The following is a 22,689-nucleotide window of genomic DNA, read 5'->3' on the forward strand; positions in this document are numbered from 1 at the left end:
TTTACCCATTTTATCCCTAATGGTATGATCTGGGAGGAATTTGATGCGAAAAGGAAAGAAGAGATTGCACGGGGAATCCGTGGGGAGAGGGATTGCTTGGCCGGCAGAGATTGAGGGCAGGGCGTGAAGAGGCGTCAGGTTACCTGTGGAGGAAGCAGTGGGCAGCAGTGGCCACCCAGCAGGGGGCAATGAGAGTCCCACCACAGATCATCTTGCCCATGTAAATGGCTGCAATCCAAGGGTGAGAACCCCGTATCGCTGTGGTCCCTCTGACAACCCTCGGGCTGAAGTTCTTAAGGTGCCGTACGCCGCACGTGGGTGATTGCCTTGGAATCTTCCTTGCCAACGACCTGGCAACAGCAGGAGGTCTCCTTGGGATGATGCCTGTGGAGACAAGAGGACAAAGGCTGTGTGCTGGGATCCGCAGCGTCAGTAGGCAGGAAAACTCCAACGATACAACACTATCACCCGCTAGCCCTGACATCCTGAAATGCTTTGAAGACTCTTGAACAAAAGGGAATAACTATACTCATTCTTTTTCTAGTACTCTCGCAACCAGTGGTCTCACTTTAAGAACTTTGCCTTGGTTATGTCATGCTCATTTTTATTGTTATTTATTTAAATTTACAATTGCTCAGTTTGTTGTTTATTGATCCTGTTTACCATTACTGGCTATAGATTTGCTGAGAATGTCCACAGGAAAATGAATCTCAGGGCTGTATGTGGTGAAATGTATGTACTCGGACAATAAATTTTACTTTGAACTTAGAATTTTGAAGGCTGGTCACGGCACAGACTTAATCCAGCCTCCCAGACAACCAAACACAACGCAATCATGTCAACCGGAGCTGCCACTTCCAAAGTTCAAAATAAATTTATTATCAAAGTACATATATGTCACTGTATGCCACCCTGAGATTCATTTTCTTCTGGGTATGCTCAGTAAATCAAACAAACACAACAGAATCAATGAAGGATCACACCCAACAGGGTGGACAAACAACCAATGTGCAAAAGACAACACACTGCGGAAATACAAAAGAATTAATAATGATAAATAAATCAGCAAGAAATAGGGAGAACATGAGATGAAGAGTCCTTGAAGGTGAGTCCATAGATTGAGGGAACATTTCAATGATGAGGTTGAGTGAAGTTATCCCCACTGGTTCATTAGCCTGATGATTCAGGGGTAATAACTGTCCCTGACCCTGGTGATGTGAGTCTAAGGCTTCTGTGCTTTCTTCCTGATAGCAGCAATGAGAAGAGAGCATGGCCTGAGTGGTGGGGACTTGCAGGGAACTGTGTGCTTCTACTCCTCGGCTTCTCTGTTCTCGTGCCCTACCATTCCTTGTGAAAGTACGAGCCTCACTTGTCTTTCCAAAATGCAACACTGGGCAGGTCCAAGTTAAACTCCACTTGACATTCCTTAGCCCCACTTACAGATCTGATCAAGATCCCTCTGTAAATCCAGTGGCAACACTTTTACTATCCGTGCCTTGTATATTCTCATCTAAATCATTAATATGAATGACATATAGAAACCGAGCCCTGGGGAACACCACCAGTCCAGTCTGAAAAACAACTGCAACGCACTTAAAATGCTGGAGGAACTCAACAAGTCAGGCAGCATTTATGGAAATGAAGAAACAGTCGACATTTCAGACCAAGACCCTTCTTCAGGACTGGGAAGCAGGGGGGAAACATCAAAATAAAAAGGTCGGGGAGAGGGGAAGGAGGAGGGAACTGAGGGGAAGGAGGAGGGAACTGAGGGGAAGGAGGAGGGAACTGAGGGGAAGGTGATAAGAGGTAAGAAGCCAGAGGGGAAATAGAAGAAGGCAGAAGGAGGAGGAATATATTTTTTACTGGAAGGAGATTCATGCCATCAGGTTGGATGCTATCCAGATGGAATAAAAGGCATTGCTCCTCCACCCTGAGGGGGCCTCATCTTGGCACAAGAGAAGACCATGAACCGACATGAGGGAACGGAAATGGACATCAGAATTAAAGTGTTTGGTTGGGCAGATGGAGCGGAGGTGCTCAACGAAGAGGCCCGCAGTTCACGACGGGTCTCGCCAATGAACAGGAGGCAGCATCCGGAGCACCAGACACAATAGACAAGCCCGGCAGATTTGCAGGTGAAGTGTTGCCTCCCTCTTTGGGGTCCCGAGGGAGGAGGTGACTGGGCAGGTGCAGCACTTTGGCCGCTTGCAGGGATGAGTGGCAGGAGGGAGATTAGTGGGGAGGGACAAATGGAAAAGTCCCTGAAGGAGTGATCCCTGCGGAAAGCAGGGTGGTGGATAAAGATATGTTTGGTGGTAGAAACCTTTGGAGATGGTGGAAGATGCAGAGGATGATGTGCTGGGATGGTGGAAGATGATGTGCTGGGATGGTGGAAGATGATGTGCTGGGATGGTGGAAGATGCAGAGGATGATGTGCTGGGATGGTGGAAGATGCAGAGGATGATGTGCTGGGATGGTGGAAGGTGCTGGGATGGTGGAAGATGCAGAAGATGATGTGCTGGGATGGTGGAAGATGCAGAAGATGATGTGCTGGGATGGAGGAAGATGCAGAGGATGATGTGCTGGGATGGCGGAAGATGCAGAAGATGATGTGCTGGGATGGTGGAAGATGCAGAGGATGATGTGCTGGGATGGTGGAAGGTGCTGGGATGGTGTAAGATGCAGAGGATGATGTGCTGGGACGGTGGAAGATGTAGAGGATGATGTGCTGGGATGGTGTAAGATGCAGAAGATGATGTGCTGGGATGGTGGAAGATGCAGAAGATGATGTGCTGGGATGGTGGAAGATGTAGAGGATGATGTGCTGGGATGGTGGAAGATGTAGAGGATGATGTGCTGGGATGGTGGAAGATGCAGAGGATGATGTGCTGGGACGGTGGATGATGCAGAGGATGATGTGCTGGGATGGTGGAAGATGCAGAGGATGATGTGCTGGGACGGTGGAAGATGCAGAGGATGATGTGCTGGGACGGTGGAAGATGCAGAAGATGATGTGCTGGGATGGTGGAAGATGATGTGCTGGGATGGTGGAAGATGATGTGCTGGGATGGTGGAAGATGCAGAGGATGATGTGCTGGGATGGTGGAAGATGATGTGCTGGGATGGTGGAAGATGATGTGCTGGGATGGTGGAAGATGATGTGCTGGGATGGTGGAAGATGCAGAAGATGATGTGCTGGGATGGTGGAAGATGCAGAAGATGATGTGCTGGGATGGTGGAAGATGCAGAGGATGATGTGCTGGGATGGCGGAAGATGCAGAAGATGATGTGCTGGGATGGTGGAAGATGCAGAGGATGATGTGCTGGGATGGTGGAAGGTGCTGGGATGGTGTAAGATGCAGAGGATGATGTGCTGGGACGGTGGAAGATGTAGAGGATGATGTGCTGGGATGGTGTAAGATGCAGAAGATGATGTGCTGGGATGGTGGAAGATGCAGAAGATGATGTGCTGGGATGGTGGAAGATGTAGAGGATGATGTGCTGGGATGGTGGAAGATGCAGAGGATGATGTGCTGGGATGGTGGAAGATGCAGAAGATGATGTGCTGGGATGGTGGAAGTTGTAGAGGATGATGTGCTGGGATGGTGGAAGATGAAGAAGATGATGTGCTGGGATGGTGGAAGATGCAGAAGATGATGTGCTGGGATGGTGTAAGATGCAGAAGATGATGTGCTGGGATGGTGGAAGATGCAGAAGATGATGTGCTGGGATGGTGGAAGATGTAGAGGATGATGTGCTGGGATGGTGGAAGATGCAGAGGATGATGTGCTGGGATGGTGGAAGATGCAGAGGATGATGTGCTGGGACGGTGGAAGATGCAGAGGATGATGTGCTGGGACGGTGGAAGATGTAGAGGATGATGTGCTGGGATGGTGGAAGATGCAGAGGATGATGTGCTGGGACGGTGGAAGATGCAGAGGATGATGTGCTGGGATGGTGGAAGATGCAGAGGATGATGTGCTGGGATGGTGGAAGATGCAGAAGATGATGTGCTGGGATGGTGGAAGATGCAGAGGATGATGTGCTGGGATGGTGGAAGATGCAGAGGATAATGTGCTGGGATGGTGGAAGATGCAGAAGATGATGTGCTGGGATGGTGGAAGATGATGTGCTGGGATGGTGGAAGATGATGTGCTGGGATGGTGGAAGATGATGTGCTGGAACGGTGGAAGATGCAGAGGATGATGTGCTGGGATGGTGGAAGATGCAGAAGATGATGTGCTGGGATGGTGGAAGATGCAGAAGATGATGTGCTGGGATGGTGGAAGATGCAGAGGATGATGTGCTGGGATGGTGTAAGATGCAGAAGATGATGTGCTGGGATGGTGGAAGATGCAGAAGATGATGTGCTGGGATGGTGGAAGATGTAGAGGATGATGTGCTGGGATGGTGGAAGATGCAGAGGATGATGTGCTGGGATGGTGGAAGATGCAGAGAATGATGTGCTGGGATGGTGGAAGATGCAGAGGATGATGTGCTGGGATGGTGGAAGATGCAGAAGATGATGTGCTGGGATGGTGGAAGATGCAGAGGATGATGTGCTGGGATGGTGGAAGATGCAGAGGATGATGTGCTGGGATGGTGGAAGATGCAGAGGATGATGTGCTGGGATGGTGGAAGATGCAGAAGATGATGTGCTGGGATGGTGGAAGATGCAGAGGATGATGTGCTGGGATGGTGGAAGATGTAGAGGATGATGTGCTGGGATGGTGGAAGATGCAGAGGATGATGTGCTGGGATGGTGGAAGATGCAGAGAATGATGTGCTGGGATGGCGGAAGATGCAGAAGATGATGTGCTGGGATGGTGGAAGATGCAGAGAATGATGTGCTGGGATGGTGGAAGATGCAGAAGATGATGTGCTGGGACGGTGGAAGATGCAGAGGATGATGTGCTGGGACGGTGGAAGATGTAGAGGATGATGTGCTGGGATGGTGGAAGATGCAGAGGATGATGTGCTGGGATGGTGGAAGATGCAGAAGATGATGTGCTGGGATGGTGGAAGATGCAGAGGATGATGTGCTGGGATGGTGGAAGATGCAGAGGATGATGTGCTGGAATGGTGGAAGATGCAGAGGATGATGTGCTGGGATGGTGGAAGATGCAGAAGATGATGTGCTGGGATGGTGGAAGATGCAGAGGATGATGTGCTGGGATGGTGGAAGATGCAGAGGATGATGTGCTGGGATGGTGGAAGATGCAGAAGATGATGTGCTGGGATGGTGGAAGTTGTAGAGGATGATGTGCTGGGATGGTGGAAGATGCAGAGGATGATGTGCTGGGATGGTGGAAGATGCAGAGGATGATGTGCTGGGATGGTGGAAGATGCAGAAGATGATGTGCTGGGACGGTGGAAGATGCAGAAGATGATGTGCTGGGATGGTGGAAGATGCAGAAGATGATGTGCTGGGATGGTGGAAGATGCAGAAGATGATGTGCTGGGACGGTGGAAGATGCAGAAGATGATGTGCTGGGACGGTGGAAGATGCAGAGGATGATGTGCTGGGATGGTGGAAGATGCAGAGGATGATGTGCTGGGATGGTGGAAGATGCAGAAGATGATGTGCTGGGACGGTGGAAGATGCAGAAGATGATGTGCTGGGATGGTGGAAGTTGTAGAGGATGATGTGCTGGGATGGTGGAAGATGATGTGCTGGGATGGTGGAAGATGCAGAGGATGATGTGCTGGGACGGTGGAAGATGCAGAGGATGATGTGCTGGGACGGTGGAAGATGCAGAAGATGATGTGCTGGGATGGTGGAAGATGATGTGCTGGGATGGTGGAAGATGATGTGCTGGGATGGTGGAAGATGCAGAGGATGATGTGCTGGGATGGTGGAAGATGATGTGCTGGGATGGTGGAAGATGATGTGCTGGGATGGTGGAAGATGATGTGCTGGGATGGTGGAAGATGCAGAAGATGATGTGCTGGGATGGTGGAAGATGCAGAGGATGATGTGCTGGGATGGTGGAAGGTGCTGGGATGGTGTAAGATGCAGAGGATGATGTGCTGGGACGGTGGAAGATGTAGAGGATGATGTGCTGGGATGGTGTAAGATGCAGAAGATGATGTGCTGGGATGGTGGAAGATGCAGAAGATGATGTGCTGGGATGGTGGAAGATGTAGAGGATGATGTGCTGGGATGGTGGAAGATGCAGAGGATGATGTGCTGGGATGGCGGAAGATGCAGAAGATGATGTGCTGGGATGGTGGAAGTTGTAGAGGATGATGTGCTGGGATGGTGGAAGATGCAGAAGATGATGTGCTGGGATGGTGGAAGATGCAGAAGATGATGTGCTGGGATGGTGTAAGATGCAGAAGATGATGTGCTGGGATGGTGGAAGATGCAGAAGATGATGTGCTGGGATGGTGGAAGATGTAGAGGATGATGTGCTGGGATGGTGGAAGATGCAGAGGATGATGTGCTGGGATGGTGGAAGATGCAGAGGATGATGTGCTGGGACGGTGGAAGATGCAGAGGATGATGTGCTGGGACGGTGGAAGATGTAGAGGATGATGTGCTGGGATGGTGGAAGATGCAGAGGATGATGTGCTGGGACGGTGGAAGATGCAGAGGATGATGTGCTGGGATGGTGGAAGATGCAGAGGATGATGTGCTGGGATGGTGGAAGATGCAGAAGATGATGTGCTGGGATGGTGGAAGATGCAGAGGATGATGTGCTGGGATGGTGGAAGATGCAGAGGATAATGTGCTGGGATGGTGGAAGATGCAGAAGATGATGTGCTGGGATGGTGGAAGATGATGTGCTGGGATGGTGGAAGATGATGTGCTGGAACGGTGGAAGATGCAGAGGATGATGTGCTGGGATGGTGGAAGATGCAGAAGATGATGTGCTGGGATGGTGGAAGATGCAGAAGATGATGTGCTGGGATGGTGGAAGATGCAGAGGATGATGTGCTGGGATGGTGTAAGATGCAGAAGATGATGTGCTGGGATGGTGGAAGATGCAGAAGATGATGTGCTGGGATGGTGGAAGATGTAGAGGATGATGTGCTGGGATGGTGGAAGTTGTAGAGGATGATGTGCTGGGATGGTGGAAGATGCAGAAGATGATGTGCTGGGATGGTGGAAGTTGTAGAGGATGATGTGCTGGGATGGTGGAAGATGCAGAGGATGATGTGCTGGGATAGTGGAAGATGCAGAAGATGATGTGCTGGGATGGTGGAAGATGCAGAGGATGATGTGCTGGGATGGTGGAAGATGCAGAGGATGATGTGCTGGGATGGTGGAAGATGCAGAAGATGATGTGCTGGGATGGTGGAAGTTGTAGAGGATGATGTGCTGGGACGGTGGAAGATGCAGAGGATGATGTGCTGGGATGGTGGAAGATGCAGAGGATGATGTGCTGGGATGGTGGAAGATGCAGAGGATGATGTGCTGGGACGGTGGAAGATGCAGAAGATGATGTGCTGGGATGGTGGAAGATGCAGAGGATGATGTGCTGGGACGGTGGAAGATGCAGAGGATGATGTGCTGGGACGGTGGAAGATGCAGAGGATGATGTGCTGGGATGGTGGAAGATGCAGAGGATGATGTGCTGGGATGGTGGAAGATGCAGAAGATGATGTGCTGGGATGGTGGAAGTTGTAGAGGATGATGTGCTGGGATGGTGGAAGATGATGTGCTGGGATGGTGGAAGATGCAGAGGATGATGTGCTGGGATGGTGGAAGATGCAGAAGATGATGTGCTGGGACGGTGGAAGATGCAGAGGATGATGTGCTGGGATGGTGGAAGATGCAGAAGATGATGTGCTGGGATGGTGGAAGATGCAGAGGATGATGTGCTGGGATGGTGGAAGATGCAGAGGATGATGTGCTGGGACGGTGGAAGATGCAGAAGATGATGTGCTGGGATGGTGGAAGATGCAGAGGATGATGTGCTGGGACGGTGGAAGATGCAGAGGATGATGTGCTGGGACGGTGGAAGATGCAGAGGATGATGTGCTGGGATGGTGGAAGATGCAGAGGATGATGTACTGGGATGGTGGAAGATGCAGAGGATGATGTTCTGGGATGGTGGAAGATGCAGAGGACAACCTCTGCTTCCTACCATCTGGTTTCATCTATCACCTGCCAGCTTGTACTCTTTTCCCTTCCTCAAATTCTTATTCTGGCTTCTATTCTCTTCCTGTCCTGTCCTGATTAAGAATCTCAGCCTGAAACATCAAATATTTATCCCCCTTCATAGATGCTGCCTGACCTGCTGAGTTCCTCCAGCACTTGGTGTGTGTTATTCAAGTTTTTTCATCTTCTCCCTATAGGCAATATTCCCAGGTCAAGGCACCATCTCTACATCCTTCCTGTGATGGGGCAACCAGAAATGCCCTCAATACTTCTAGTGCAGCCCAACAAACATTTTATACAACTGCAACCTGACTTCCTGGCAATGGCCCAACCAACGAGGGCAAGTGTGTTATACATTCTCTTTACCCTCCTAGTTATTCCTGTTGTCACTTTTAGGACTTGCACGTTACAGGGTTTTTAAAGAATAATCAACTCTTTAAGGAATCCCCTCAGAACTGAAGATGACGTCGAGATTCAAGACTGTTTAATGCCATTTCCACTACACAAGTGTAAAGAAGAAAAAATAATTGTTACTTCAGATCTGATGCAGCACCAAAAAAACAAGATAAAGAGCACAGTAATAAAAAAACACAATATATATTAGTATATAAAATAGCTAATATACATAGATTGATCGTATATCCATAAAGTGACACTAAGCACGGGAGTGTCTGTAGGTGACTGACAGGAGATGATATAGTAGTGGTGGCTGGGGGTGTGGAGGGGTGGGTTAGTGGGTGATTGGGGGTGTGGAGGGGTGGGTTAGTGGGTGGAGGTGTTGATCAGCCTTACTGCTTGGGGAAAGTTACTGTTTTTGAGTTTGGTGGTCCTGGCGTGGATGCTCTGTAGCCTCCTCTCTGACGGGAGTGGGACAAACAGTCCATGAGCACGGTGGGTGGGATCTTTCATGATGTCACTGGCTTACATCCACTCTGGTTTTGTGGGCTCAGGTGAAGAGTGATAGTGCATAACTTTTATTTTTCACCTACCTACAGGAAAGATGTAAATAAGATTGAAAGAGTACAGAGAGAATTTACAAGGATGTTGCCAGAACTGGAGCACCTGAGTTATAGGGAGAGATTGAATAGGTTAGGACTTTAGTCCTTAGAATGTAGAGGGTTGAGAGGAGATTTGATAGATGTATACAAAATTATGAGGGGTATAAGTAGGATAAATCCAAGCAGGCTTTTTCCACAGAGGTTGGGAGGAACTAGAACCAGAAGTCATGGGTTAAGGGTGATAGGTGAAATGTTTAAGGGGAACATGAGGGGAAACTTCTTTACTCAGAGGGTGGTGGGAGTGTGGAACGAGCTGCCAGTGGAAGTGGTGGATGTGGGCTTGATTTCAACATTTAACAGAAATCTGGATAGGTGCATGGAAGGTAGGAGTATGGAGAGCTAGGGTCTCAGTGCAGGTCAACGGGAGTAGACAGAGGTTCGGCACAGACTAGATGGGCTGAAGAGCCTGCTTCTGTGCTGTACTCCTCTATGACTATATATGATTCTATAGCTGTAATACTAATTGTCATGTAAAAAATATTAAAAACCTAAATACTCACTTACTGTACCACACTTTGGAATGTTGCAGTACTCCCAGGAGATATGATTGTCCAACATTATGTAGCACCAGGGCTGTTTATCCCCATCTGGGTTTCTACACAAGGCAAACGAACAATGGCTCAACCTTACTGTATTCTGTAAATCGCTTCCATGACAACAAAGCACAGAAGCAATATTTAGAGGAGAATGGGAACCAAATAAAACAGGAACTATTTGACAGTAACAAAATAACCTTAATCTTGGTTACCATAAACCATAGTTTTTCTGTCAATAAAACATCTGTTTCAGTGTCAGTTTCTAGGAAAGGAAATCTGTCATTATTACCCCAATTAATCTCAATACCTGTGACAAAAATATGGCAATTTACCCACCAATGTGGTAACTGGCAAATTAAAAGGCTCTTAGTTAGGCACTTCAAATGGGCAGTGAATGGAGGGATATGGACATTGTGTAGGCATAAGGGATTAGTTGAGTTAGGCATTTAATTACTAGTTTAATTAGTTGGCACAACATGGTGGCCAAAGGGCATGTTCTTGTTCTGTATTCAAAGTTCTAATCATTACCCCTCTTGAACTTCTCTGATCCAGGTTCCCCATCTCTCCTTATAACACCCAACCTATTATTGAATTGTAATCTCTCTTCAAAGTTCGAAGTACAATTATTATCAAAGTATGTATACTATATACCACCTTGAGGTTTGGCTTCTTGCAGGCAGCCACAAAACAATGAAACACACTAGAACCCATTTAAAAATTCCACATAACAAAGTCTGTCAAATACCCAATGTGTAGGAAACGTAGCTGCCCGTCTTCACACAGCAAGATCCCACACATCAAGGTGGTCATTTCCATATTATTTTCATAGTTTCTTAAAACACAAAAGGAGTCCATTTAGACCCTTAAAGTCTATATTAACTTTCACTAAAATCCTATTGGCATGAAAGCACATACCACCAGGTATCGCCAGGAAAGCTTCTATCCTGCAGGGATAAGACCGTTTGCAATGCGGTCAGATGCCTTGCAATTCCTGTACCAGACTGTCTCATTTTAGAAAAACTGCAGGAACTGCAATATATCTAACTGCATTGTGAATGAATGAATGAATAAATAAATAAATATTTGCTTATTTATTTATTTGTATGTATATGTGTGTGTGTTTATATATCTACCTTATTATAACTTATAGTTTTCTTTATTATGTATTGCAATGTAACGCTGCCACAAAACAATAAATTTCACAATATATGCCAGTGATATTAAACCTGGTTCTGATTCTGCAGTTTTGAAGTTTGGGGAATGGGGAAATACCAGTTATCACCAAGAAAACTTCTATTGTGCCATCATAAGACTGTTCACCATCTTTTGTAGAGACTTGCAGTCAGATGCCTTGCAATTCCCACCAGATGGTCTCATTATATATCTATCTTATAGTTCTTTAAATTATATCTTTTTTATTTATCCATTTACAGGATGTGGGCATCACCAGCTAAGCCAGCATTTATTGCCCATCCCTAGTTGCCCTTGAGAAGGTGGTGACGCGCTGCCTTCTCGAACAGCTGCAGTCCCTGAGGTGTAGGCACACCCACAGTGCTGTTGCAATGTTCCGCTGCCGCAGTGGGCCAAAAGGCTTTTGCGCTGTGGGATTTTAACAACTGTGAGTTGATTTGAGACCAGCTTTGAGCCAATCAGTTAATGTAAGTACACTGATCGCTCCCCACCTGCAGTAGGAATGATCACCCAGTCCCAAATGCAGAGCTTCTTCTAAGCTGCTGATGTTTAACTTGCTTCGCAGGAAGTTCTTCTTCCATGGCATGCATTCGATGTTTGACTTACTCTCATCCTCCGTGCCTTTATAAGTTGCCCCGTTGTTTTCATAGCAGTTTTCGTTCTTATCTAGATGAAAGCAAGTAGGTTAGATGGGTGTAGCACAGAGGCTATCATAATGCTACCCTCTGTAAGGAGTTTGTACATTCTCCCCATGACCACGTGGGGTTTTGTCCAGGTGCTTCAGTTTCCTCCCACATTCCAAGGACATAGGGTTAGTAATTTGTGGGCATGCTATGTTGGCGTTGGAAGCTTGTAGACTCTTGCGGGCTGCCCACAGCAGCACATCTGCACACTTTGTTGGGTCATTGGCACAAACAACACATTTCAAAGTTCAAAGTACATTTATTATCAAAGTGTCTATAAATTACAGAACCTTGAGATTTGTCTCCTTACAGGCAGCCACAAAACCCATAAGAACCCATTTATAAAAACAGACCAACACCCAATGCACAAAGAGAAAAAAATCTCAAATCATGCCAACAGTAAAAGCAAGCAACAGCCTTCAAAACAAAAGTGAGTCCATAGACATGAAGCCTGGAGCAGCTAGAGCAGGCCCACAGCCTCAGCCCCAGCAAATCACTCAGTGGGGCAAATCATCGCAAATCCCACAGGCACAAAGCCCGGAGCAGCTGGAGCAGGCTGTGGTAAACTATGTAAACCTGTCTGGACCTGTCTGGACACACCCCTCTGCCGACTGCTCCTGTGGCTCCTCCCACAGACCCCTGTATAAAGGCGATTGGGGCACTGCTCCTCCCTCAGTCTTCGAGATGTCGTGCTCCCTTTTGCTGTTAATAAAAGCCTATCGTTCACTTACAGTCTCCGAGAGTTATTGATGGTGCATCAATTTTATCAACAGCAATTTTAAAACATGGAGAGCATTTTACGACCCGACAGATTGGATCTCGACCCTCAATCCCAGGAAGCCGGCAATGCTTTCGAACTCTGGCTAGCATGCTTTGAATCGTACCTGGAGGAGATTCACGTGACCGAGCCTGCCACGATGCGCAGGGTTCTCCTCTCCAGGGTCTACTCCATGATCAGGGACCAAACGGACTACCAGGGCGCACTGGATACCCTCAAAAGACAATACCTGCGGCCGGTGAACACCATCTACTCAAGACATCGCTTAGCGACACGGCAGCAGCGGGCTGGAGAGTCGAGCGTTGAGTTTGTCCAGGCCCTACAGACACTCGTGTGGGCCTGCGATTGCAGGGGGCTGACAGTGGAACAGCATGTGGAGCTCCTAGTAAGAGACGCCTTCGTTATGGGGATCAGGTCAGTGTACGTGCGCCAGCGGCTGCTGGAACATGCCGATCTTACCTTACATTCGGCGATCGAGACGGCCGACACGCTGGAGGCTGCTTTGCACAACGCTGATGCTGTCTAGGCGCGCGATCTCCCGCCAGCCTCAAGGACGCTGCAAACCCCACAACCCACCGGCGAATCGACCTCGGCTGCTGCCAGTCACGCGTCCACGAAGTGTTACTTCTGCGGACTCGAGAAACACCCCCGAAAACGCTGCCCGGCCCGAGAAGCTACCTGCTCCAGCTGCGGGAAGAAGGGCCACTTCGCCAAGGCCTGTAAGTCCAAACCGTGAGTGGGGTTGAGCAGCACCGCTTGTAAGGCATGGGGGTCGCCATCTTGCCAGCCTGCCACATGCGAGGCATGGGGGCAGCCATCTTTGTTGGCGCCACCTCGCCCCGCCTACGACCCACGGGTGCTTACCGGGCACCAAGACAGCGATTCAATTCTGGCCTCCGTGACCCTCGACCAAAGCTCTCCACACCAGCTCGCAAGGTCAATGATGGACATCCTGGTGGAGGGGCACAGGACTAGCTGCCTGTTTGACACGGGCAGCACTGAGAGTTTTATTGACCCGGACACAGTGCAACGCTGCAGACTCGTGACACGGCCGGTAAGCCAGAGGGTCGCCATGGCTTCTGGGTCACATACAACAAACATCCGGGGGGTTTGTGTAGCGACACTACTGGTGCAGGGCACAGAGTATCAGGACTTTGTCTTACTGGTCATGCCTCAAATGTCTGCCTCTGTGCTATTGGGGCTCGACTTCCAGAGCCACCTGAAAAGCGTGACAATGGAGTATGACGGGCCCCTCCCACCAATCACTGTCAGAAATCCCCAGTTCTGTGGGAATTCGTCACATACCTCGCTACTGACCACACACACACACCAACCCGCACATCCCACCCAACACCATGCCAACAGCCGCGCTACGGACACCACTTGCGGCCTCTCCACCCTCAAGATCCCTCCCCCACTGCTGTTCGCCAACCTGACCCCCGATTGTAAGCCTGTGGCAACTAAAAGCAGGAGGTACAGCGCGGGGGACAGGGCCTTCATTAAGTCGGAGGTGCAGCGGCTGCTCGGGGAGGGGATCATTGAGTCAAGCACAAGTCCTTGGAGGGCCCAGGTGGTCGTTGATCGGAACGGGGAGAAAAATAGGATGGTCATGGACTACAGCCAGACCATCAATAGGTTCACGCAGCTTGACGCGTACCCCCTACCCCGCATCGCGGATATGGTCAATCAGATAGCTCAGTACAAGGTGTACTCGACCATAGACCTAAAATCTGCTTACCATCAGCTCCCCATCCGCCCGGAGGACCGCCCCTACACCGCCTTCGAGGCAGGCAGCAGGCTCTATCACTTCCTGCGCGTCCCCTTCGGTTTCACGAATGGTGTCTCTGTCTTCTAGAGGGAAATGGACTGGATGGTGGACCAGTGCCAACTGAAGGCCACGTTTCCCTATCTGGATAATATCACCATCTGTGGTCACGACTGGCAGGATCACGACACCAACCTCCAATGATTTTTACAAGCGACCAAAACTCTTAATCTTACCTATAACAGGGCCAAGTGTGTGTTCGGAACCACCTGACTTGCTATCCTTGGGTATGTCGTGGAGAACGGGGTCATTGGCCCTGAACCTGACCGTATGCACCCCCTGTTAGAACTCCCTCTTCCCAACACCCTCAGAACCCTCAAACGGTGCCTGGGCTTCTTTTCCTATTACGCCCAATGGGTCCCTCACTACGCAGACAAGGCCCACCCCCTGGTCAAGTCTACCACATTTCCCCTCTCAGCCGAGGCCCGCGCGGCCTTCAGCCGCATTAAAGGGGACATTGCCAAAGCAACGATGCATGCGGTGGACGAGACCATTCCCTTCCAAGTAGAGAGTGACGCCTCCGACTTTGCGCTGGCTACTACCCTCAATCAGGCAGGAAGGCCAGTAGCATTCTTCTCTCGTACCCTTCAAGGCTCTGAACTTCGGCACTCCGCGGTGGAGAAAGAAGCCCAGGCCATAGTGGAAGCTATTAGGCACTGGAGGCACTATCTCGCCGGCAAAAGGTTCACCTTGCTGACCGACCAGTGCTCAGTTGCGTTCATGTTTAGCAACCAACAGCGGGGCAAAATCAAAAATGATAAAATTTTGAGGTGGAGAATCGAACTCTCCACCTACAACTATGACATCCTGTACCAGCCTGGCAGGCTCAATGAGCCCCCTGATGCCCTATCCCGGGGAGCGTGTGCTAGCGCGCAGCTCGACCGGCTATATGCCCTCCATGCAGATCTTTGCCACCCGGGGGTCACCCGACTTTACCATTTCGTGAAAGCCCGGAACCTGCCTTACTCCCTTGAGTAAATCAGGACGATGACCAGGGACTGCCAAGTCTGTGCTGAGTGCAAACCGCACTTCTACCGTCCTGAAAAGGCACAACTAATCAAGGCCACCCGCCCCTTTGAGCGACTGAGTGTCGACTTTAAGGGCCCCCTTCCCTCCACCGACCGCAATGTGTACTTTCTTAACATAATCGACGAGTATTCGCAGTTCCCCTTTGCTATCCCCTGCCCCGATACCACTGCCACATCTGTCATAAAAGCCCTGTGCCAGCTCTTCACTCTGTTCAGATATCCCTGCTACATCCACAGTGACAGAGGGTCCTCGTTTATGAGTGACGAGCTGCGCCAGTACCTGCTGTCTAGGGGTATTGCTACTAGTAGGACCACGAGCTATAATCCCCGGGGGAATGGACAGGTGTGGAGGGAGAATGCCACGGTGTGGAAGGCCACACTCTTAGCCCTTAGGTCAAAGGGATTGCCGGTCTCTCACTGGCAGGAGGTCCTCCCCGAGGCGCTCCACTCCATCCGCTCCCTGTTATGCACATCCACCAATGCCACCCCTCATGAGCGACTCTTTTCTTTTCCCAGGAAGTCTGCCACCGGGACCACCCTCCCGGCTTGGCTGACGTCCCCAGGGCCAGTGCTGCTCCGGAAACATGTGAGAAGCAATAAATACTCCCCGATGGTCGAGAGAGTTCACCCACTTCATGCAAACCCCCAGTATGCCTACGTGGTCTTACCTGAGGGGCGGGAGGACACGGTCTCCATCCGCGACCTGGCGCCCGCAGAAGCACCAGACCCCTACCCTGAACACTCCACGGTGATTATGAACCCCGTACCCACCGATGTATATACCCACGAGACACCGTGCACACCAAGCCCTACACAGACTCATCACAACACTCCCATAATGGGTGCCACGCACATGCATGAGGGGTTACTGACGCCTAATGGGCTGGCACCTCAAGTCAGGCCGGAGCCAGCACAACCACCGTCACCAGTGCAATCACCACGGGTGCTACGTAGATCGCAGCGACAGACTCGACAGCCTGATAGACTTGACCTGTAAATATACTTGTAAGAAACTTCGCCCGTGGGATTCTCTTTTAAAACAAAGGAGGGGTGAATGTATACCTGTCTGGACATGCCCTTCTGCTGACTGCTCCTGTGGCTCCTCCCACAGACCCCTGTATAAAGGCAATTGGAGGCACTGCACCTCCCTCAGTCTCCGAGATGTTGTGCTCCCTTTTTGCTGTTAATAAAAGACTATCGTTCACTTCCAGTCTCCGAGAGTTATTGATGGTGCATCAGAGGCCCACAGCCTCAGCCCCAGCGAATCACTCAGTGGGGAAAATCATCACAAATCCCACAGGTGCAAAGCCCAGAGCAGCTGGAGCAGGCCCACAGCCTCAGCAAATCACCATGGAGAGAAGAGGCAATGTCACAGAGCATCGAACAGAGCCAGCCCAACCCTCACCTCTGGTCCTGACACCCTACCTTTTCAGTCCATCTGGCCCAGCACTTAAATTGCTCAAACACCAGGTCATTCCCGTCCTCAGACCCTGGCCTCACCACATCAACCCCACCGCCACATTCTGGCCTGTAGCCAACCGTTCCAAATTGGCCCAGTACTTCACTGTATGTTTTGATGTGCATGTGACAAATATAGCCAATTGTTCTGAAAATCTATATTGAGAACAACTCTGCATGGTGCAGAGATTCAGATTAATTTCTGATGTATACATTGAAACATACAGTGAAATGGATCGTTTACATTAACAACCAACACAAAGGTTGTGGGACTAATTCCAGTCAGTAGGCTACACTGCACTGAAAACTCTTTAAACACATTTTATAATAGCATTGGTATTTATGTACATTTTATTCCATATTTTTATAGAATTCTTTATCCTTTATCATTTTTGAATGTCGTCATTGGTTGTTGACCAGCCCAGCACAGCACAGTAAGTTCCTAATACATGTAAATATATATACAGCCAATAAAGTCGATCCTTCATCCTTCATGTGCTGGGGGAGCCTGTAAGTGTTGCAACACATTCCAACACCAACACAGCATGTTCATAATGTTCCACGGTACAATGGAGAACACAACAAGCAACGAAACAACAGTATCAGAGCCACAGATTTCCAATGGAGATTAAAAAGAGTCTGCAGATGCTGGGCTCTGAAGCAGCGCACACAAAATGCTAGAGGAACTCAGCACCTCTGGAGGGAGATGGGCAGGCTGAAACCCCTCATCGGGGCTGGTTACAAAGGCCAGGACTGCTCCTGATGAAGGGTCTCGACCCGAAGCATTGATTGTCCATTTCCCTCCATAGATGCTGCCTGAGCAGCTGATTTCCTCCAGCAGTTTGTGTGAATTGCCTCACATTTCCAGCATCTGCAGAACCACTTGTGCCACCATTTTTCTGGAAAAAAGGAGATACACTCTCCATCGCAGATAGGTCTGGCTATATTTCTAGCACACAACTGCTGTTGACTTAGGACACTGGGACGTGCGAAACTTTACAAGATTATAAAGTGCTGGACTCACCTCCCTTGAAAAGCAAAGACATGATAAAATATAAGCTTTTAAAATCAACAATTGTTGGCATGGTGAAAATATCTCCACTAGAGGGAAGAGTCCAAAACAAGATCACCAGTGAGAAAGGGGCAGTGGTAGTTTAGTTCAACAGCTTTGGTCAGTAATGTAAGATGTCCCTTCAGAACAGAGATAAGGAGCAATTTCTTTAGCTAGGGGATGGTGAACCTGTGGAATTCATTGTCACAGACTGCAGCTGAGGTCAAGTCACGGGGTGCATTTAAAGTGGAGGTTGATAGATTCTTGATTAGTAAGAATGTCAAAGGTTACTTGGAGAAGGCAGGAGAATGGGGTTGAGAGGGATAATAAATCAGCCATGATGGAATAGCAGAGCAGACTCGATGGGCCTAATGGCCTGATTCTGCTCCTACATCTTACATGCAGTATTCTGACTGTCTACAAACCAGAGAGCATTTTGCGACAAGAGAACTGGCTGTGGCCAAGCCACGTACTTATCTCGCAGTACTTCCCCACAAAGCTGCTTTGGCAGCCACAGATGACCTCTGCCATCCCTTGGATAGATCGACATTTTCCACCATGGAGACACGGATTGACCTCACAGTCTGAAAGGAAGAAGATAAAGGGTAAGAGGAGGCACCATAATGATCAGACTGCTGTGGGCTTGTTCTTGCCAACAACATCCCATGTACCATCAGTCTACAGGATAGCACCATTAATCTACAGGATATGAGACTCAGGGCTAGATGATGATGATGATGATGATGATGATTATTATTATTATTATTATTATTATTATTATTATTATTATTAACTTTTATTATTTTTTCTCAGCTCAAGCTGTTAAAACCTGAGACACAGGCATAGCCAAACACACTCATTTGTGAATTGCTAGGAACTTTCAGACTATTCCAGTGGTGTTTAGTATTGTGACTCTCTGAAGATTCACATTGACATTACTGTGTAGCTCTAATTGTTTAATGCCATTGGGTAGTGCCTTTGGGATGACACCAGTTTTAAATATTACTATTGGGACAATGTATATGCATTTCATGCTCCAAGTCCTTCAATTTCCTCTTTTAATTCAGCATAGTTCTGGTGTTTTTCACTTATTGATTTCTAGATTTTGTGTGTGTTTGAAATGACTATATCTATTAAATAAGTTGTTTTTGCTTGCTTGTAAAGAATGGTAGGGTGAAGGAACCATGGGTGACAAGTGAAATGGAAAACCTAGTCAGGTGGAAGAAGACAACATACATGAGGTTTAGGAAGCAAGGATCAGATGGGTCTATTGAGGAATATAGTGTAGCAAGAAAGGAGCTTAAGAAGGGACTGAGAAGAGCAAGAAGGGGGCATGAGAAGGCCTTGGTGAGTAGGGTAAAGGAAAACCCCAAGTCATGCTTCAATTATGTGAAGAACAAAAGGATGACAGGAGTGAAGGTAGGACCGATTAGAGATTAAAGTGGGAAGATGTGCCTGGAGGCTGTGGAAGTGAGCGAGGTCCTCAATGAATACTTCTCTTCGGTATTCACCACTGAGAGGGAACCTGATGACGGTGAGGACAATATGAGTGAGGTTGACTTTCTGGAGCATGTTGATATTAAGGGAGAGGAAGTGTTGGAATTGTTAAAATACATTAGGACGGATAAGTCCCCGAGGCCTGACGGAATATTCCCCAGGCTGCTCCACGAGGCAAGGGAAGAGATTGCTGAACCCCTGGCTAGGATCTTTATGTCCTCGTTGTCCACAGGAATGGTACCGGAGGATTGGAGGGAGGCAAATGTTGTCCCCTTGTTCAAAAAAGGTAATAGGGATAGTCCAGGTAATTATAGACCAGTGAGCCTTACGTCTGTGGTGGGAAAGCTGTTGGAAAAGATTCTTAGAGATAGGATCTATGGGCATTTAGAGAATCATGGTCTGATCAGGGACAGTCAGCATGGCCTTGTGAAGGGCAGATCATGCCTAACAAGCCTGATAGAGTTCTTTGAGGAGGTGACCAGGCATATAGAAGAGGGTAGTGCAGTGGATGTGATTTACATGGATTTTAGTAAGGCATTTGACAAGGTTCCACACAGTAGGCTTAATCAGAAAGTCAGAAGGCACGGGATCCAGGGAAGTTTGGCCAGGTGGATTCAGAATTGGTTTGCCTGCAGAAGGCAGAGGGTCGTGGTGGAGGGAGTACATTCAGATTGGAGGGTTGTGACTAGTGGTGTCCCACAAGTATTTGTTCTGGGACCTCTATTTTTGTGATTTTTATTAATGACCTGGATGTGAATTAGAAGGGTGGGTTGGCAAGTTTGCAGACAACACAAAGGTTGGTGGTGTTGTAGATAGTGTAGAGGATTGTCGAAGATTGCAGAGAGACATTGATAGGATGCAGAAGTGGGCTGAGAAGTGGCAGATGGAGTTCAACCCGGAGAAGTGTGAGGTGGTACACTTTGGAAGGACAAACTCCAAGGCAGAGTACAAAGTAAATGGCAGGATACTTGGTAGTGTGGAGGAGCAGAGGAATCTGGGGGTACTTGTCCACAGATCCCTGAAAGTTGCCTCACAGGTAGATAGGGTAGTTAAGAAAGCTTATGGGGTGTTAGCTTTCATAAGTCGAGGGATAGAGTTTAAGAGACGCGATGTAATGATGCAGCTCTATAAAACTCTAGTTAGGCCACACTTGGAGTACTGTGTCCAGTTCTGGTCGCCTCACTATAGGAAGGATGTGGAAGCATTGGAAAAGGTACAGGGGAGATTTACCAGGATGCTGCCTGGTTTAGAGAGTATGGATTATGATCAGAGATTAAGAGAGCTAGGGCTTTACTCTTTGGAGAGAAGAAGGATGAGAGGAGACATGATAGAGGTGTACAAGATATTAAGAGGAATAGACAGAGTGGACAGCCAGCACCTCTTCCCCAGGGCACCGCTGCTCAGTACAAGAGGACACGGCTTTAAGGTAGGGGAGGGAAGTTCAAGGGGGATATTAGAGGAAGGTTTTTCACTCAGAGGGTGGTTGGTGCGTGGAATGCACTGCCTGAGTCAGTGGTGGAGGCAGATACCCTAGTGAAGTTTAAGAGACTACTAGACAGGTATATGGAGGAATTTATGGTAGGGGGTTATATGGGAGGCAGGGTTTGAGAGTCGGCACAACATTGTGGGCCAAAGGGCCTGTAATGTGCTGTACTATTCTATGTTCTATGTTTATCCTGTAATATTATATCCAGATGGTTATTATGGATTGCCCTGTCTGTAATAACTGTCTGGTCATAATATAATTTGTGGTATTCTGATTCTAAAGTTTATAATTATTACTGTATGTTTTCTGCTATCACAATTATATGTGCTATATGTGCTTTGTGCTGTGTAAGACTGTTGGTGTTTTGTACCTTGGTCCCAGAGGAACACTGATTCATTTGGATGTATTTATGGGTATTCATGTATGGTGAATGACAATTAAACTTAAATTTGAACATAAAACAAGGGACTGCAGATACAGAATATAGTTTAGTACATGGATGGAAGGAATATGGACTCTGCTCCCTGTGTGGATGTGTGGTCACGCAATAACTGAAACGCTCCCACACACATAGCCTTCATTGCCGAGCAGCTGGTATTTTCTTTTATATAATGTTAATATAATTTTGAAATCTACATTAATATAATTTTGAAATGCCCTGTAATTAGTTGCATCAATTAATATAATCCATAAATTTTCTAAATAATAAACATCTACTTTGAAACATTTTAGAGCTCTCTCCAAACTTCATACTTCCCTCTCCCCATTTCACTCCAACTGTCTCATCATTTTATTTCCCTTCATCTGCTCCATCTCAAAGTTCAAAATGAATTTACTATCAAAGTATGCATATTTGTCTTCATAAACTACCCTGAGATTCATTGTCTTATGGGCATTCATAGAAGGTACAAGGAAACATAATAGAATCTGTGAAAATCTACACACAAAAACAGACAACCAACCAATGTGCAAAAGAAGACAAATTGTGCAAATACAAACAATAATAAAATAACTAAATAACACTGAGGATGAGATGTAGAGTCCTTAAAAGTGAGTCTATAGGTTGTGGAATCAATTCAATGTTGGAATGAGTGAAGTTGTCCACACCGGTTCAGGAGTCTGAAGGTTGTAGAGTAATGACTGTTCCTGAACCTGGTGGTGTGGAACCCCAGGTTCCTGTACTACCTTCCTGACAGCAGCAGTGAAAAGAGAGCATGGCCTAGATCATGGGGGCATTGATGACCATCTATCATCGACTTGCCATAGTCTCCCAGCTCCACCTCTCCCGGGTGAGTCCTACAGGACCTCACAATTCTATGCCGCCTATTGCCAGGACAAGGACTTTGGGTGCATGGAAACACCACCACCTGCAGGTTCCCCTGCCAAACTGCACATATCACTTATCCTTCATCATTGATTGGTCCAGGTCATGGACAGCAACTGTTGGAGCACTTTCACCGGAAGAACCCCACAGATTAAAAACATGGTTCAACAGCACCTTCTCCAGGAATGGGCATAAATGCTCAGCATTATAGAAATTTCATCCCAGAAATTAATAAAACACGCTGTTTATTATACCCAGATGACACCATTTTACAGACAGCATTTTGTAAAGGGATAAGAGGCTCCTATTGGAAATAGAGGAAATGGCCAAGAATACCTGCAGCGAACACCCACAAAGAAGAAACACAAGGGATTCTGCAATGCTGGAAATCCAGAGTAACACATACACACACAAATGGAGGAACTCAGCAAATTAGGCAGGATCTATGGAGGAGAATGAGCAGTCGATGTTTTGGCCCGAGACCCTTTGTCAGGATGCAAAGAATTTTTCTCATCTCTCCCCAACCATCTAAAATCTTGGTCCACTTGTTTTTCTGTCAGTAGAATTAAGATTCTCATTTATTCTGCACTTGTCAAAACCTTTCCAAATTTGGATTGGCTCCAGTCGATCTCTCCCTAATCTTCTCAAAAAAGGTTAAGGAGAGATC

At 47.9% G+C, this 22,689-nt stretch overlaps 1 protein-coding gene across 1 annotated transcript in view; it reads right to left on the reverse strand.

The window, feature by feature from the left end:
- Positions 1–22,689, reverse strand: part of LOC140728866 (hepatocyte growth factor activator) — a 65,125-nt gene that overhangs the window by 9,438 nt on the left and 32,998 nt on the right. The window contains exons 12-15 of the mRNA XM_073047904.1: positions 18,189–18,299; positions 11,384–11,558; positions 9,666–9,760; positions 144–384 (exon numbers count right to left, since the gene is read on the reverse strand). Coding sequence (XP_072904005.1) covers positions 144–384; positions 9,666–9,760; positions 11,384–11,558; positions 18,189–18,299 — 622 coding nt within the window. The remainder of the gene's footprint in view (positions 1–143; positions 385–9,665; positions 9,761–11,383; positions 11,559–18,188; positions 18,300–22,689) is intronic.

The sequence above is a fragment of the Hemitrygon akajei genome, chromosome 6, assembly GCF_048418815.1.
Source record: "Hemitrygon akajei chromosome 6, sHemAka1.3, whole genome shotgun sequence".
NCBI classification, from domain to species: domain Eukaryota; kingdom Metazoa; phylum Chordata; class Chondrichthyes; order Myliobatiformes; family Dasyatidae; genus Hemitrygon; species Hemitrygon akajei.